The sequence below is a fragment of the Ranitomeya variabilis genome, chromosome 3, assembly GCF_051348905.1.
Source record: "Ranitomeya variabilis isolate aRanVar5 chromosome 3, aRanVar5.hap1, whole genome shotgun sequence".
NCBI lineage: Eukaryota > Metazoa > Chordata > Amphibia > Anura > Dendrobatidae > Ranitomeya > Ranitomeya variabilis.
The window spans coordinates 709,801,219-709,817,566 of record NC_135234.1 but is presented as its reverse complement, the minus strand read 5'-3'; the positions used below and the strand labels follow the sequence as shown (position 1 = coordinate 709,817,566).

At 42.6% G+C, this 16,348-nt stretch overlaps 1 protein-coding gene across 1 annotated transcript in view; it reads left to right on the top strand.

The window, feature by feature from the left end:
- USPL1 (ubiquitin specific peptidase like 1) overlaps window positions 1-16,348 on the top strand; it is a 131,754-nt gene that overhangs the window by 69,430 nt on the left and 45,976 nt on the right. The window contains exon 5 of the mRNA XM_077299255.1: window positions 8,450-8,579. Within this exon, the coding sequence (XP_077155370.1) occupies window positions 8,450-8,579 (130 nt within the window). The remainder of the gene's footprint in view (window positions 1-8,449; window positions 8,580-16,348) is intronic.

Below are 16,348 nucleotides of genomic sequence, written 5' to 3'. Positions count from 1 at the left end.
GATGGCTCCTTGAGGCCCTGTATAGATTATCGCCTTCTCAATAAGATCACGGTCAAATTCCAGTACCCTTTGCCTCTGCTCTCTGATTTGTTTGCTCGGATTTAAGGGGCTAGCTGGTTTACCAAGCTTGACCTTCGAGGGGCATATAATCTAGTCCGCATCAAACAGGGTGATGAATGGAAAACAGCATTTAATACGCCCGAAGGCCATTTTGAATATCTTGTGATGCCTTTCGGGCTCTCTAATGCTCCATCTGTGTTTCAGTCCTTTATGCATGATATTTTCCGGGAGTATCTGGATAAATTCATGATTGTATATTTGGATGATATTTTGGTTTTTTCCGATGATTGGGAGTCTCATGTGAAGCAGGTCAGGATGGTATTTCAGATTCTTCGTGCTAATGCACTGTTTGTGAAGGGGTCTAAGTGCCTTTTTGGAGTTCAGAAGGTTTCTTTTCTGGGGTTCATTTTTTCCCCTTCGGCTATTGAAATGGACCCTGTTAAGGTCCAGGCTATTTATGATTGGACTCAGCCCACATCTGTGAAGAGCCTTCAGAAATTTTTAGGCTTTGCTAATTTTTATCGCCGCTTCATTGCTAATTTTTCTACTGTGTTTAAACCTCTGACCGATTTGACCAAGAAAGGTGCTGATGTGGTGAATTGGTCCTCTGCGGCTGTGGAGGCCTTTCAGGAGTGTAAGCGTCGTTTTACTTCTGCCCCTGTCTTGTGTCAGCCAGATGTCTCTCTCCCTTTTCAGGTTGAGGTTGACGCTTCTGAGATTGGGGCAGGAGCTGTTTTGTCTCAGAGAAGTTCTGATGGCTCTGTATTGAAACCGTGTGCTTTCTTCTCTAGAAAGTTTTCGCCTGCTGAGCGTAATTATGATGTCGGCAATCGGGAGTTGTTGGCTATGAAGTGGGCATTTGAGGAGTCGCGACATTGGCTTGAGGGAGCTAAGCATCATGTTGTGGTCTTGACCGATCACAAGAATCTGATTTACCTTGAGTCTGCCAAGCGGTTGAATCCTAGACAGGCTCGGTGGTCTTTGTTTTTCTCCCGTTTCGATTTTGTGGTCTTGTATCTTCCGGGATCTAAGAATGTGAAGGCTGATGCCCTGTCTAGGAGTTTTTTGCCTGATTCTCCGAGAGTCCTTGAGCCGGCTGGTATTCTCAAGGAGGGGGTGATTCTTTCTGCTATCTCCCCTGATTTGCGGCGGGTGCTTCAGGAGTTTCAGGCTGATAGACCCGACCGCTGTCCTGTGGGGAAATTATTTGTTCCTGATAGATGGACTAGTAAGGTGATTTCTGAGATTCATTGCTCTGTATTGGCTGGTCATCCTGGGATCTTTGGTACCAGAGATTTGGTTGCCAGGTCCTTTTGGTGGCCTTCTTTGTCACGGGATGTGCGTTCTTTCGTGCAGTCCTGTGGGATTTGTGCCCGGGCTAAGCCCTGCTTTTCTCGTGCCAGTGGGTTGCTTTTGCCTTTGCCTATCCCTGAGAGGCCCTGGACGCAGATTTCCATGGATTTTATTCCCGATCTTCCTGTCTCTCAGAAGATGTCTGTCATCTGGGTGGTTTGTGACCGGTTTTCTAAAATGGTCCACTTGGTACCTTTGCCTAAGTTGCCTTCCTCCTCTGATTTGGTTCCTTTATTTTTTCAGCATGTGGTTCATTTGCATGGTATTCCGGAGAATATTGTGTCTGACAGAGGTACCCAATTTGTTTCTAAGTTTTGGCGGTCCTTTTGTGCTAGAATGGGCATTAATTTGTCTTTTTCTTCGGCCTTTCACCCTCAGACAAATGGACAGACGGAGCAAACCAATCAGACCTTGGAAACCTATTTGAGATGCTTTGTGTCTGCTGATCAGGATGATTGGGTTACTTTTTTGCCGTTGGCCGAGTTTGCCCTTAATAATCGGGCTAGTTTGGCTACTTTGGTTTCGCCTTTCTTTTGTAACTTCGGTTTTCATCCTCGTTTTTCCTCAGGGCAGGTTGAGCCTTCGGACTGTCCTGGGGTAGATTCTGTGGTGGACAGGTTGCAGCAGATTTGGACTCATGTGGTGGACAATTTAACATTGTCTCAGGAAAAGACTCAACGTTTTGCTAACCGCCGTCGGTGCGTTGGTCCCCGGCTTCGGGTTGGGGATTTGGTCTGGTTGTCTTCTCGTCATGTTCCTATGAAGGTCTCTTCTCCTAAGTTCAAGCCTCGTTTTATTGGTCCTTATAGGATTTCGGAAATTATCAATCCGGTGTCTTTTCGTTTGGCCCTTCCAGCTTCTCTTGCCATTCATAATGTGTTCCATAGATCTTTGTTGCGGAGATATGTGGTGCCCATGGTCCCCTCTGTTGACCCTCCTGCTCCGGTGTTGGTTGAGGGGGAGTTGGAATATGTGGTGGAGAAGATTTTGGATTCTCATCTTTCGAGGCGGAAACTTCAGTATCTGGTCAAGTGGAAGGGTTATGGCCAGGAGGATAATTCTTGGGTTTTTGCCTCTGATGTCCATGCTGCCGATTTGGTACGTGCTTTTCATTTGGCTCGTCCCGATCGGCCTGGGGGCTCTGGTGAGGGTTCGGTGACCCCTCATCAAGGGGGGGGGTACTGTTGTGAATTCCGTTCTTGGGCTCCCTCTGGTGGTTTCTAGTGGAACTCAGCAGCTGCATTCACTAATCGGTTCCCTGGTCTTGTTATTTAACTGGGCTCTAGTCTTTAGTCAATGCCAGCTGTCAATGTTCCTCCTGTGGACTCTGTCCTTTCCTGGAAGTGCTCTGTTGGCCAGTTCATTTCAGCTTAAGATAAGTCTGCTAGTTTTTTGGGTGTTTCCTTGCTTATGACCTTCAGTTCAAGTTAATGTTATGTCTTTTTGTCCAGCATGCCAGTATGAATTATTTTGGCTAGTTGGAAGCTCTGGGGTAGCAGATTTGCCCCTCCACACCGTGAGTCGGTGTGGAGGTTATTTTTTGTAAACTCTACGTGAATATTTAGTTTTTTAATACTGACCGCACAGTAGCCTTTTCTATCTCTGTCTATTTAGATAGTAATGGCTTCCTTTGCTAAAATCTAGTTTCATTTCTGAGTTTGTCATTTCCCTCTCCACTCACCGTCAATATATGTGGGGGGCTATCTTTCCTTTGGGGGTTTCTCTGAGGCGAGTTAGTTTTCCGTTTCCATCTTCAGGGGTAGTTAGCTCTTAGGCTGTGAAGAGGCGTCTAGGCAGAGATAGGAACGCTCCACGGCTATTTCTAGTGTTGGTGTTAGGTGTAGGGCTTGCGGTCAGTAAACTTACCACCTCCCCAGAGCTTGTACATGTTTGGTTTTACCCACCAGGTCATCTCAGTACTGCTTTGTAACCACCAGGTCATAACACATACCGACCATTTACAATAATGCCAGACTTTGATTCATCACCACAGCTATTCCTGTATGATTGCCATGCATTCCTATGGCCTCAATACGCCTCCATGCGTATTCTGGTAAGACCATGCAGTGCCCCCTACCTGTAACAGGGGTCACTGCATCACACTATATATATATATATATATATATATATATATATATATATATATATATATATATATATATATATATATATATATATATATATATATACACACACATGTATATACTGTGTGTGTATATATATATATGTAATTCCCTCACACGTGTTTTCAGAAGCCCCCTCCTACCTGGCTCACCAAAATGTTAAATGGCGAGCTACATCCGTTTGGATTTTGTTTTTCATGTTTTGCTATTGTGGATTACTGGTCATCGTCTGTGAACTGATCAGGCCAGAGGGAAGTGGACAGACTACATTGTTACAGGGTGACTTGTTGTGTAGTTTTGTGTGTTCAGAGTGCTGATAGTTCAGATGGTTGATGCAGATTTTCAATGCGAGCTACACACGAAACAAAATCAATAACAGAGAACCAAGTCTTCTGATTTTTAACGTTTTTCTTTGCTTAGTAATCTTTGAGAGTTTGGGGTGATCTTTACCAGTCCATTCTTCCAAAGACTCATAGTCTTTCTCAAGGTAAAAGTCCATCTGGTCAGGAAAAGGTGTTCTTTAGGTAAAAGGACCTTTTCAAGCCGCACAGAAGGGACGAGGAGGACGATCAAGATGGCTTCAGGAACAGTGAGTATGGACTTATCGACCCTTAAAAGATTAGCCAAAGTAAGTTTCACCCAGTAACCCCCACTATACCCAAATCTGCAGAATTGCTATGGTCTTCCTTATTGGAACAAGCATGTGGGCATGATAGCATGTACATAGACAGATGGTAAGTAAATGATGTTTGCAAAACTGATCTGCGTTTATGAGGAATCCCTGTGTAAGACAGATTCCCAAAATTTCCACTGCCAGTGTTGTGTGACTAATGTGCAGAGAGTGTGTGCGAACAATCAGTATAATGTGGACAGAGAAAAGCAGATTTCTGGGTTTGAATCACAATTGCTGGAAATGAAAAATCAATGTGTTGACATGGAAGCACAGCTGACTCAGTCGGGGGCTGAGATCAAAGCTGTGAAGGACATGGTAGCAGCTAGTGATGAAATCATTAATCAGTTCAGTGTGGAGCTGGATACTAGTTCCCAACTGATTACTAGTTTGCAAAATATCATCAATGATTTTTCAAATGTGGTGCCGGCCTACTCTTTGTCTCTGAAAACAAGGTCAGATACCCGACCAATTGGGCCCTGTGCAGGGCAAAAAGGGAGGAGTGAAGGAATAATGGATGGATTAGATATTTTATCAAATTTTGATCCAATAAAAAAAAAATGTAATGACAGGTATGTGCTGTCTAAATTACAAAGAAAATGCAAACATAAAATTGTTAAGAGTGTATCCTTAGTCAAGGAAGAGTTTAAAAGATCCAGACAGAAGGAAGAATGTTCTGTCAGGGCCCCTAAATCAGGTATGGCATGTGTTAGATGTTATGCCTGTGCTGGTTCTGGCCATATTGCCAGGTACTGCAAATTGTCAGGTGCAAAGAGAGGGAGAAAATATGGCTCTGTGAAATGCTCTAAATGTGGTGACTTCGGACATATTGCAAGGAACTGTTATTGCACAAGTAATTGTAATGGGTCTAGCAATACTGTCCTGAAGCACAGGCATTTACACAGAAAAAATGGCATTTTCTCTCAGTCTCATGTGCCCTACCGTGTGCAGACACCTCAACATGGCCGATTACAACCAGGAAGGCTAGTGAGACCTTGGTGTAAACTCAGTTTATCAGAGTTTCAATCAGGCCTACAGCATTTCTTATCGGTTGTTTTATTAGTTTCTTTTACTCTTCTTCTATTTGCTAAGTTTACTTTTTTGCAATTTAAATGTATTGCTAGACCAGTGAGGTTCAGACAGGAGGCAGAAAGGGCTTATCTGAGGTTCAATGTGAATGCAATCATAACAGGATTTGGCCCCTTTCACACATCAGTTTTTTGCCATCAGTCGCAATCCGTTGACTTTTGAAAGAAACGGATCGGATGATTGATGCTGCTGGATCCGTTTTTTTCTCATAGACTTGTATTAGCAATGGATTGCGACGGATGGCATTTCATCCGTTGTTCGACAGATCCGTCAAAAATTGGTTGTCCGACGGCCGGAGACAATGGACAAAGTAACGTTTTTTGTGTAAGTAAAAAAACGGACAGCAATGGATCCGTCGCCGTCCATCGTTTGCTAGAATGAAAGCCTATTGCGCCAAATCCCTGATGGAATCCAGCGACGGATTCCATTTTTTTAACTGAGCATGCTCTGATCCAATTAGCCAGATCCGCTAGTCTGATCCGTCCAAAAAACGAATCCGTCGCATCAGTTTTTCACAATCTGTGACGGATCCGTTGAGCCAACGGATTGTGACTGACGGCAAAAAACTGATGTGTGAAAGGGGCCTTAGTGTGCTGGCTGTTTGCTGTTGTCTATCAGACCCCCTGTGAAGTAAATTAGGTGTATTTGCTGCTACTTTTATTTTTAGCTTTAGTTTTCCATAGAATTCATAATGATAAGAGTAACACAGATTTCAGGATAAGAGCCATATCCATGGATGCGGTGGTTTTGTTGGACTAAAGGCCCCGTCTCACATAGCGAGATCGCTAGTGAGATCGCTGCTGAGTCACTAGTTTTGTGACGCAACAGCGACCTCAGTAGCGATCTCGCTATGTGTGACACGTACCAGCGACCCGGCCCCTGCTGCGAGATCGCTGGTCGTGTCAGAATGGCCTGGACCTTTTTTTGGTCGTTGAGGTCCCGCTGACATCGCTGAATCGGTGTGTGTGACACCGATCCAGCGATGTCTTCACTGGTAACCAGGGTAAACATCGGGTTACTAAGCGCAGGGCCGCGCTTAGTAACCCGATGTTTACCCTGGTTACCAGCGTAAATGTAAAAAAAAACAAACAGTACATACTCACATTCTGATGTCCGTCAGGTCCCTTGCCGTCTGCTTCCTGCTCTGACTGAGATCCGGCCGTACAGTGAGAAGTGAGAGCACAGCAGTGACGTCACCGCTGCGCTCTGCTCTCACTGTACGGCGGCACTCAGTCAGAGCAGGAAGCAGACGGCAAGGGACCTGACGGACACCGAAAGGCGAGTATGTACTGTTTGTTTTTTTGGTAACCAGGGTAAACATCGGGTTACTAAGCGCGGCCCTGCGCTTAGTAACCCGATGTTTACCCTGGTTACCCGGGTGCTGCAGGGGGACTTCGGCATCGTTGAAGACAGTTTCAACGATGCCGAAGTCGTTCCCCTGATCGTTGGTCGCTGGAGAGAGCTGTCTGTGTGACAGCTCCCCAGCGACCACACAACGACTTACCAACGATCACGGCCAGGTCGTATCGCTGGTCGTGATCGTTGGTAAATCGCTTAGTGAGACGGGGCCTTTAGATAGGTAGAGAGGTGTGGGTTCACCTAGGCCTTGAAGTTCAGCGGTTAATTTTGCTTGTTTTAAAAAAAAAATGTCTGTGCATTCTGGATTGGATAAAGGTTATTGTTACATGAACTAATACAGGTGGAGAAGCATGGACAGATAACGGATGTATACGATGGAGTGTCGTGTTACACTGTGTGCTTAGACCTTGAAGTTTGGACGGATAACATTGCTTTGTTTAAAACATGATGCAGGATACAACTAAAAACAGTGTACCTTAGTTTGGCGTTTAGCATTCCTAAGGGTGTTAAGTAGCTGCGAGGGTTGTATGTTAGGCCATGTGCACACGTTCAGGATTTTTCGCGTTTTTTTCGCGTTTTTTCGCTATAAAAACGTGATAAAAACGCGAAAAAAACGCATACATATGCCTCCCATTATTTTCAGTGTATTCCGCATTTTTTGTGCAAATGTAGCCTTTTTTTCCGCGAAAAAATCGCATCGCGGAAAAAAAAGCAACATGTTCATTAAAATGCGGAATTGCAGGGGATTCCGCACACCTGGGAGTCCATTGATCTGCTTACTTCCCGCACGGGGCTGTGCACACCATGCGGGAAGTAAGCAGATTATGTGCGGTTGGTACCCAGGGTGGAGGAGAGGAGACTCTCCTCCACGCACTGGGCACCATATAATTGGTCAAAAAATAAGAATTAAAATAAAAAATAGTCATATACTCACCCTCGATGTCTTCCCGCCTCTCAGCTGCATGCTGTTGCTTCGGTTCCTGTAGCTGGTGTGCGGTGAAGGACCTGCCGATGACGTCGCCGTCTTGTGATTGGTCGAGACCGGTCATGTGACCGCTCACGTGACCGCGACGTCATGGAAGGTCCTGCGCGCACACACCATCTATACGGAACGGACGCCGGTGAGGAGATCAGCTGTCTGCGGGTGAGTATAAGCATTTTTTTTATTTTTTTTATTATTTTTAAACATTCTATCTTTTACTATAGATGCTGCATAGGCTGCATCTATAGTAAAAAGTTGGTCACACTTGTCAAACGCTATGTTTGACAAGTGTGACCAACCTGTCAGTCAGTTTTCCAAGCGATGCTACAGATCGCTTGGAAAACTTTAGCATTCTGCAAGCTAATTACGCTTGCAGAATGCTAAGAAAAACGCGAAAAAAACGGAAAAAAAACACAAAAAAAAAAATGCGGATTTCTTGCAGAAAATTTCCGGTTTTCTTCAGGAAATTTCTGCAAGAAATCCGGACGTGTGCACATACCCTTACTCTTTTGAATTGTTGAAAACTGGAAGGGGTGTCTGTATAAGAAACAGAAGCAATTGACTAGGAGCGTACTAAAGGAAAATTGCATTCATTTTGTGGGGTTCAGAAGAGTTGAGGCATTAGCTGACTTTCTGGGCAGCTCAAAAAAGGTTAACGGGGAATTCACCCTGAAGTTAAGAATGAGTGAGTTTGGTGGGACAGGGAAGCATCAAATAAGGGAGATTATCCAGTGCCAGGATGGTTATTAACTGGGAGAACTCCCATGAGCATACCGTTCCCTTAATCTCATTTTAGGTATTGTTGTATTGTAGAAGAGCACCTATCACTCCAGAGAATCGACTTGACCTTTGCCCAGATGCCCCTGAGAGAATCAAGAAGATCGCTTTTCAGTTTGGTGCTGAGTTAAAACATCTCTTTTCAGATTTCAGCCATGAGGAGACAGTAATAAAGCCCAAAGCTACCTCTTCCTGTCATTTTCCTCCTGGTCATTAGTATGTATATTCGACTGTTTCTGATCTGCAGGAGGACCAAAAGACTGGACACCCAACTGCAAAGAAGTCAGGCTGAGCACCATTAACTCAGCCGGAGAAAGGGGTTAAGGACATAAGAAAAATCCAGCCCTTTACCCCGTATCAAATATATATTATATATAATGATGCTATGTAAATTGATCATTTTACTGCCTTGTAAATTCCATATGTGTGCATATAGACACTTTAGGTGTTGGTGCAGGACTACCTGTACATGGGCATGCTCCATCCACAGTGTGTTCCTGTGAAGGTGTTCATGCATTTACAGCCGGTAGATAAGTCCAACTGCACATGGATCAATGATCTGCATGTGCATTAAGGATCACAAACAGCCATGCTATTTTAGCTTAATCTCTATATGCATTATAGAATTGTAATATGTGTTTTGTGTGAATGGGGAAAAAGAGTAAGGTTCTTTAGGGACAGGTCCCCTCACCTAAGGTATTTGCCACTTTAATCCTAGCAATGGTGAAGTTCGTAAGAGATGGATTGAATGTCGGTTAGAATTAGATGGTGTTCTTTCCTGCAGTCAACTTAGATATTGTAACATCACTCTCTACTTAAGAAATTCTGACCTGCCTAGTAAAGATCTGTGTAATTATCCATGGAGGAACCTCATCAACGATCTTCAATCAAGACTACAGAAGTGCCTGATGGAAGTCGTTTCTGATGCATGTCTGATGAAAGTCATTTCCAGTGCATGAGTAAAGCCGATTTCAGTGCCAGAGTCCACGAGGCCCAAAAAAAAAAACCCTGTGACATCCAGCAGTCTCATCATGCCAGACATACTCAAAATCCTGTTGAATTAAGCTATAGGAGAGTAACGTGAAGTCTGGCAGGGTGACAGATGCACACACTATGATGTTGACCTATGGTCTGTGAGGGTGAAGCCGTCCAGAGTCTGACCAGTCACAACTGGAGAAAGATGGCTTTGAGACAGGCGGACACCTGAAGATTGACAATGACATGAAAGCAGAAAAGACCGGAACAAAGAGACTGAAGACTGCAATAAGACTCCAAGAAAGGTGTACTCTATGGATGGAAATGTTTGGTTACGCTGAATGGCAGGGAGGAGCTGATTGCCGTGGTCTAGGTACCTAAGTGAAGAATTATACTTCATTTCATCCTGAACTGTCACAATTTATAACTTGGGTTGATTAGGCCAACAAATCCCAGCACACCACTTCTCTCAAATTTCATTGTCGTGTTCTCGACAACAGGGGGATTGCAGAAGGGAAGTGCCCCAAAATGTACATCTTTATATAGAGATGCATATATTTGTGCACATATCTATCTATATATACATAATTCTCCCACACGTTCCCAGAAGCTCCCTCCTCCAGCTTGCCTCTTTTGCTTCCTGGACATGAGAACCACATGGCTGAGTACAATCTGTAACCTCTTAGGCCTTAGGGATAGTGGGCCATAGTCGGGAGGGCTGATATTGTATGTGTGATTTGGGCAGTTAATTCTGGGTTTTTACTGTGTCATATTGTTGTGATATTACTGTATTAGCGCTGTAGTATCAGTATTGTGTGTTGCCCTGGCGGTGTGCTTGGGATCATTATCATGCTGAAAGACCCATCCATGTTTCATCTTCAATGCCCTTGCTGATGAAAGGTTTCCACTCAAAATCTCACGATACATGGCTCCATTCTTTCATGTACACGGATCAGTTGTCCTGGTCCCTTTACAGAGAAACAGCATGATGTTGCCACCCCCATGCTTCACAGTAGGCATGGTGTTCTTTGGATGCAACTCAGCATTCTGTCTCTTCCAAACACTAGTTTTGCTTATACCAAACAGTTCTACTTTGGTTTCATCAGACCATATGACATTCTCCCAATACTCTTCTGGATAATCCAAATGCTCTCTAGCAAACTTCAGACGGCCCGGACATGTACTGGCTTAAGCAGTGGGACATGTTGGGCACTGCAATATCTGAGTCCCTGGTGGCGTAGTGTGTTACTGATGGTAGCCTTTGCTACGGTGGTCCCAGCTCTATGCAGGTCATTCACCTGTGGTTCTGGGATCTTTGCTCACCGTTCTTGTGATCATTTTGACCCCACGGGGTGAGCTCTTGCTTGGAGCCCCAGATCGAGGGATATTATCAGTGGTCTTGTATGTCTTCCATTTTCTTATTATTGTTCCCACAGTAGATTTCATCACACCAAGCTGCTTGCCTATTGCAGATTAAGTCTCCCCAGCCTGGTGCAGGGCTACAATTTTGTTTCTGGTGTCCTTCGACAGCTCTTTGGTCTTCACCATAGTGTAGTGGAGTTTGGAGTGTGACTGTTTGAGGTTGTGGACAGGTGTATTTAAATCTCTTTAAGGCCATGTTCACACGTTCAGTATTTTAAATCTGTATTTGTAAGCAAAATCAGGAGTGTAACAATCAAGAGTTAAAGAGTTAAGGGCGCAGTCAGATGGCTGTATAACATGGACAATGATCGCATCACAATGGTCGGACTGACCCGACCGTGACAGCATGTATTTCTATGCAGCTGTTATGCTCGGATCATGAGAGTCGCCGGTCAGTTCACGCACTGCAATTGTCGTCCGTGATATACAGCCGTCTGACTGCACCCTAATAAAAATACGTGCACCACTTCTGCATGTTTCACCCACTCCTGGTTTTGACTTACAAATACAGATGTAAAATATTGACCAAATACTGAATGTGTGAACGTTGTTTAAGAATGAGATTTGGCAATTTTCCAGAAGCACCACACCTTTCCATGAGTTGTGTTTAGTTCCAGTCAGCTTCACTTGAATGGGGGATAAGGTACATTATTGAAAAATAGCCTATGAACAAGAGAGGTGTTGTTTGTGAGGGATACACTTATTAATTTGGAGATTTATCATGCAAATATCCTCTGTCTTAAGAAGAACATACTATACTTGAGGTAGGCAAAATTTGGATCATGCCTTTCAACCACACTATAAAGGTATCGGAAGGGAAGGAGCGCCATTTGACTTTTTGAACTCAAAATTTGCTGGAATTATTACCGAATGCCAAATCAAGTTTGGAGAGCCCCTGATGTGCCTAAACAGTGGAAACCCTCCACAAACGATCACATTTTGGAAACTAGGCCCCTCAAGGAATTTATCTAGATGTGTGGTGAACACTTTGAACCCCCAGGTGCTTCACAGAAGTTTATAACGTTGAACTGTGAAAATGAAAGAATTTTTTTTTTTTTTTTCACAAAAATGTTGGTTTTGCCACCAATTTTTCATTTTCACAAGGGTAACAGGAGCAAAATGGACCATACAATGTGTTGTGCAATTTCTACTGAGTACGCCTATATCCCATATATGGTCAAAAAACTACTTTTGAGGCACAGTGCAAAGCTCAGAAGGGAAGAAGTGCCATATTGGAGTTCAGATTTTTCTGGAATTGTTTGAGGGTGCAATTTCACATAGTAGAGCCCCTGAGGTTCCAGAGCAGCAGAAACCTCCCATAACTGACGTAATTTTACAAACTACACCTCTCAATGAAAGCATCTTGGGGTGCAGTGATCATGTTGACACGTGACTCACAGGAATAATAATAATAATTTTATTTATATAGCGCCAACATATTCCGCAGCGCTTTACAAATTATAGTGGGGATTTTTACAGACAATAGACATTACAGCATAACAAAAATCACAGTTTAAAATCACAGTTCAAAATAGATACCAAGAGGAGTGAGGGCCCTGCTCGCAAGCTTACAATCTATAAGAACTGATATCATTGGACGGTGAAGAAAGAATAATGACATTTTTACCACTAATTTGTTGTTTTTAGCACCAATTTTTTATAAGGGCCAACAGGAAAAATTGGACCTCTCAGTTTGCTGTGCAATTTCTCCTGAGTGCTCCAATACCCTACATGTAATGGGGATTTACTTTTCAGGCACAGTGCAAAGCTCAGAAGAGAAGGAGCACCATAATTCAGTGCAAATTTGTCTGTTATGGTTTCATAGAATGGTAGGGTTGGAAGGGACCTCCTGAGTCATCTGGTCTGACCCCCTGCTCAAAGCAGGATTTAATAAATCATCCCAGGCAGATGTCTGTCCAGCCTCTGTTTGAAAACTTTCATGGAAGGAGAACTCACCACCTCTCGTGGCAGCCTGTTCCATTCATTGATCACCCTGTCAAAAAGTTTTTTCTAATATTTAATCTGTCTCTCCTCCCATTCAGTTTCATCCCATTGCTTCTAGTCTTTCCCTGTGCAAATGAGAATTAATATGATCCTTCTACAATGTGACAGCCCTTGAGATATTTGTAGACAGCTATTAAGTCTCCTCAGTCTTCTTTTTTGCAAGCTAAACATTCCCAAATCCTGTAAACGTTCCTCAAAGGACATGGTTTGCAGACCGCTCAACATTCTGGTCACTCTTCTCTGAACTTGCTCCAGTTTGTTGATGTATTTTTTAAAATGTGGTGCCCAAAACTGGACACAGTATTCCAGATGAGATCTGACCAAAGAGGAGTAGAGGGCAATAATGACTTCTCGTGATCTAGACTGTATGCTTGTTAATACATCCCTGAATTGCATTTGCCTTTTTTGCTACTGCATCACACTGTTGACTCATGTTCAGTTTATGATCTATTAGTATACCCAAGTCTTTTTCACATGTGCTGTTGCTTAGCCCTATTCCTCCCATTCTGTATATGCTTTTTTCATTTTTATTGCCCAGATGTAGTATTTTTCATTTTTCCTCGTTAAAAACCGTTCTGTTAGTTGCTGCCCACTGCTCCAGTTTATTTATATCTTTTTGAATCCTCTCTCTCTCTTCTCTAGTATTAGCTATCCCTTCTAGCTTTGTGTCATCAGCAAATTTAATCAGTGTATCATCTATTCCTTCATCTAAATCATTGATAAAGATGTTGAACAATACAGGGCCCAGGACAGAACCCTGTGGTACCCCACTTGAGACATTCTTCCAACTGGATGTGCAGCCATTTACGGCCACTCTTTGAGTCCGATGACTAAGTCAGTTATGAATCCACCTAACAATTGCCTTGCCCATTCCATACTTAGTCATTTTTTTCAATTAGGATGGTGTGAGATACTTTGTCAAATGCTTTGCTGAAGTCAAGGTATACTATATCTACAGCATTTCCCTGATCCACCCAGTGATACTGTCATAGAAGGAAATTAAGTTACGGTAGTCTGACATAACTTATTAGTTACAAACCCATGTTGACTGTTTAATCAATTCATTCTTATCCAGGTACTTTCATACATGTTGTTTAATAACTTGTTTAAAGATCTTTCCTGGTATAGAAGTCAGACTCACCAGCCTATAGTTCCCCGGGTCTACCTTCTTCCCCTTTTTGAAGATAGGTTTGCGGGGGAATGACCCACTAGGAGAGCCCCTGAGGTGCCAGAACAGCAAAGCCCTCCATAAATTACCCCATTTTTACAAACTGCAAGCTTGGATAAAGACTGCGGTTGCAGTCGAAACGCGTCGCTATCCTCAAGGGGTTATGGTGAAGTCCGAGGAGCATGTATCTTTTTAAATTTTTGGATTAAAGATTTTTACAAACCGCAAGCTTGGATAAAGACTGCGGTTGCAGTCGAAACGCGTCGCTATCCTCAAGGGGTTATGGTGAAGTCCGAGGAGCATGTATCTTTTTACATTTTTGGATTAAAGATTTATATTTTATCTACATGAAGCTGGAACATTTGCTTTTTTCTTCCTGGTTCTTACAGCGCATCAAGACTGAGTTCCGTGCTTCTCTTGAGGACTGGTGAGCTGGCTTTTTCTCTTTTTTTCTATAAGCGATTAGATGACTTTATTCTTCAGGCCGATGCGATCATAGCTATACCAGATGGATATCATTTTTTTTTATATATGGCTGCTGTCGCGCAATAAAAGACGCCTTTTTTTTTCAAAAGCTAGTTCTTGCATAGACATATTTTTGAGAAATATAATTTTTCTATATTTTTCCAGAGTCGCGTTTTTATTGGTACCATTTTCGTTCACATGACATTTTTTAATCGCTTTCTAGTCTGATTTTTGGGACGCAGAATAAACCAAAACCAGGAATTAAGGAGTATTTTTTAATGCAGTTTTGCATGTGGTAAAAATGTTAAGGCAGCTTTATTCTCTGGGTCTGTACGATTACAGCGATACCCCATTTATACCTTTTTTATGCTTTGGCGCTTTTACACAATACCTATGTTTATAGAAAAAAATAATTATTTTGGCATCGCTTTATTCTGCTAGCTATAACTTTTCTTTTTTTCCTTCCTCCTGAAGGAGCTGTATGGCAGCTTTTTTTTTTTTTTTTTTCATTAATTTGTGATTTTTTAACCCCTTAAGCCCTGAGGGTGGTTTGCACGTTAATGACCGGGCCAATTTTTACAATTCTGACCACTGTCCCTTTATGAGGTTATAACTCTGGAACGCTTCAACAGATCCCAGTGATTCTGACATTGTTTTCTTGAGACATATTGTACTTCATCATATTGATAAAATTTCTTTGATATTACCTGCGTTTATTTGTGAAAAAAACGGAAAATTGGCGAAAATTTCCCAACTTTGAATTTTTATATCCTTAAATCACAGAGATATGTCACCTTTCCCACATGTCTACTTTACATCAGCACAATTTTGGAAACAAATTTTTTTTTTTTGTTAGGGAGTTATAAGGGTTAAAATTTGACCAGCAATTTCTCATTTTTACACCATTTTTTTTAGGGACCACATCACATTTGAAGTCATTTTGAGGGGTCTATATGATAGAAAATAACCAAGTGTGACACCATTCTAAAAACTGCACACCTCAAGGTACTCAAAACCACACTCAAGAAGTTTATTAACCCTTCTGGTGCATCACAGGAATTTTTGGAATGTTTAAAAAAAAAAATGAACATTTAATTTTTTTTCACAAAAAATTAACTTCAGCTCCAATTTGTTTTATTTTACAAATGGTAACAGGAGAAAATGGACCCCAAAAGTTGTTGCACAATTTGTCCTGAGTACCCCGATACCCCATATGTGGGGGTAAACCACTGTTTGGGCGCATGGCAGAGCTCGGAAGGGAAGGAGCGCCATTTGACTTTTCAATGCAAAATTGGCTGGAAATGAGATGGGACGCCATATTGCTTTTGGCGAGCCACTAATGTGCCTAAACATTGAAACCCCCCACAAGTGACACCACTATGGAAAGTAGACCCCCTAAGGAACTTATCTAGATGTGTGGTGAGCACTTTGAACCACCAAGTGCTTCACATAAGTTTATAATGTAGAGCTGTAAAAATAAAAAATATTTTTTCACAAAAATGAACTTTTTGACCCAATTTTTTATTTTCCCAAGGTTACCAGAAGAAATTGTACCCCAAAAGTTGTTGTGCAATTTGTCCTGAGTACGCTGATACCCCATATGTGGAGGTAAACCATTGTTTGGGTGCATGGCAGAGCTCGGAAGAGAAGGAGCGCCGTTTGACTTTTCAATGCAAAATTGGCTGGAATTGAGAAGGGACGCCATGTTGCGGTGGGGAGCCCCTGATGTGCCTAAACATTGAACCCCCAAGTGACACCATTTTGGAAAGTAGACCCCCTAAGGAACTTATCTAGATGTGTGGTGAGCACTTTGACCCACCAAGTGCTTCACAGAAGTTTATAATGTAGAGCCGTAAAAATAAAATATAATATTTTTTCACAAAAATGAACTTTTCACCCCC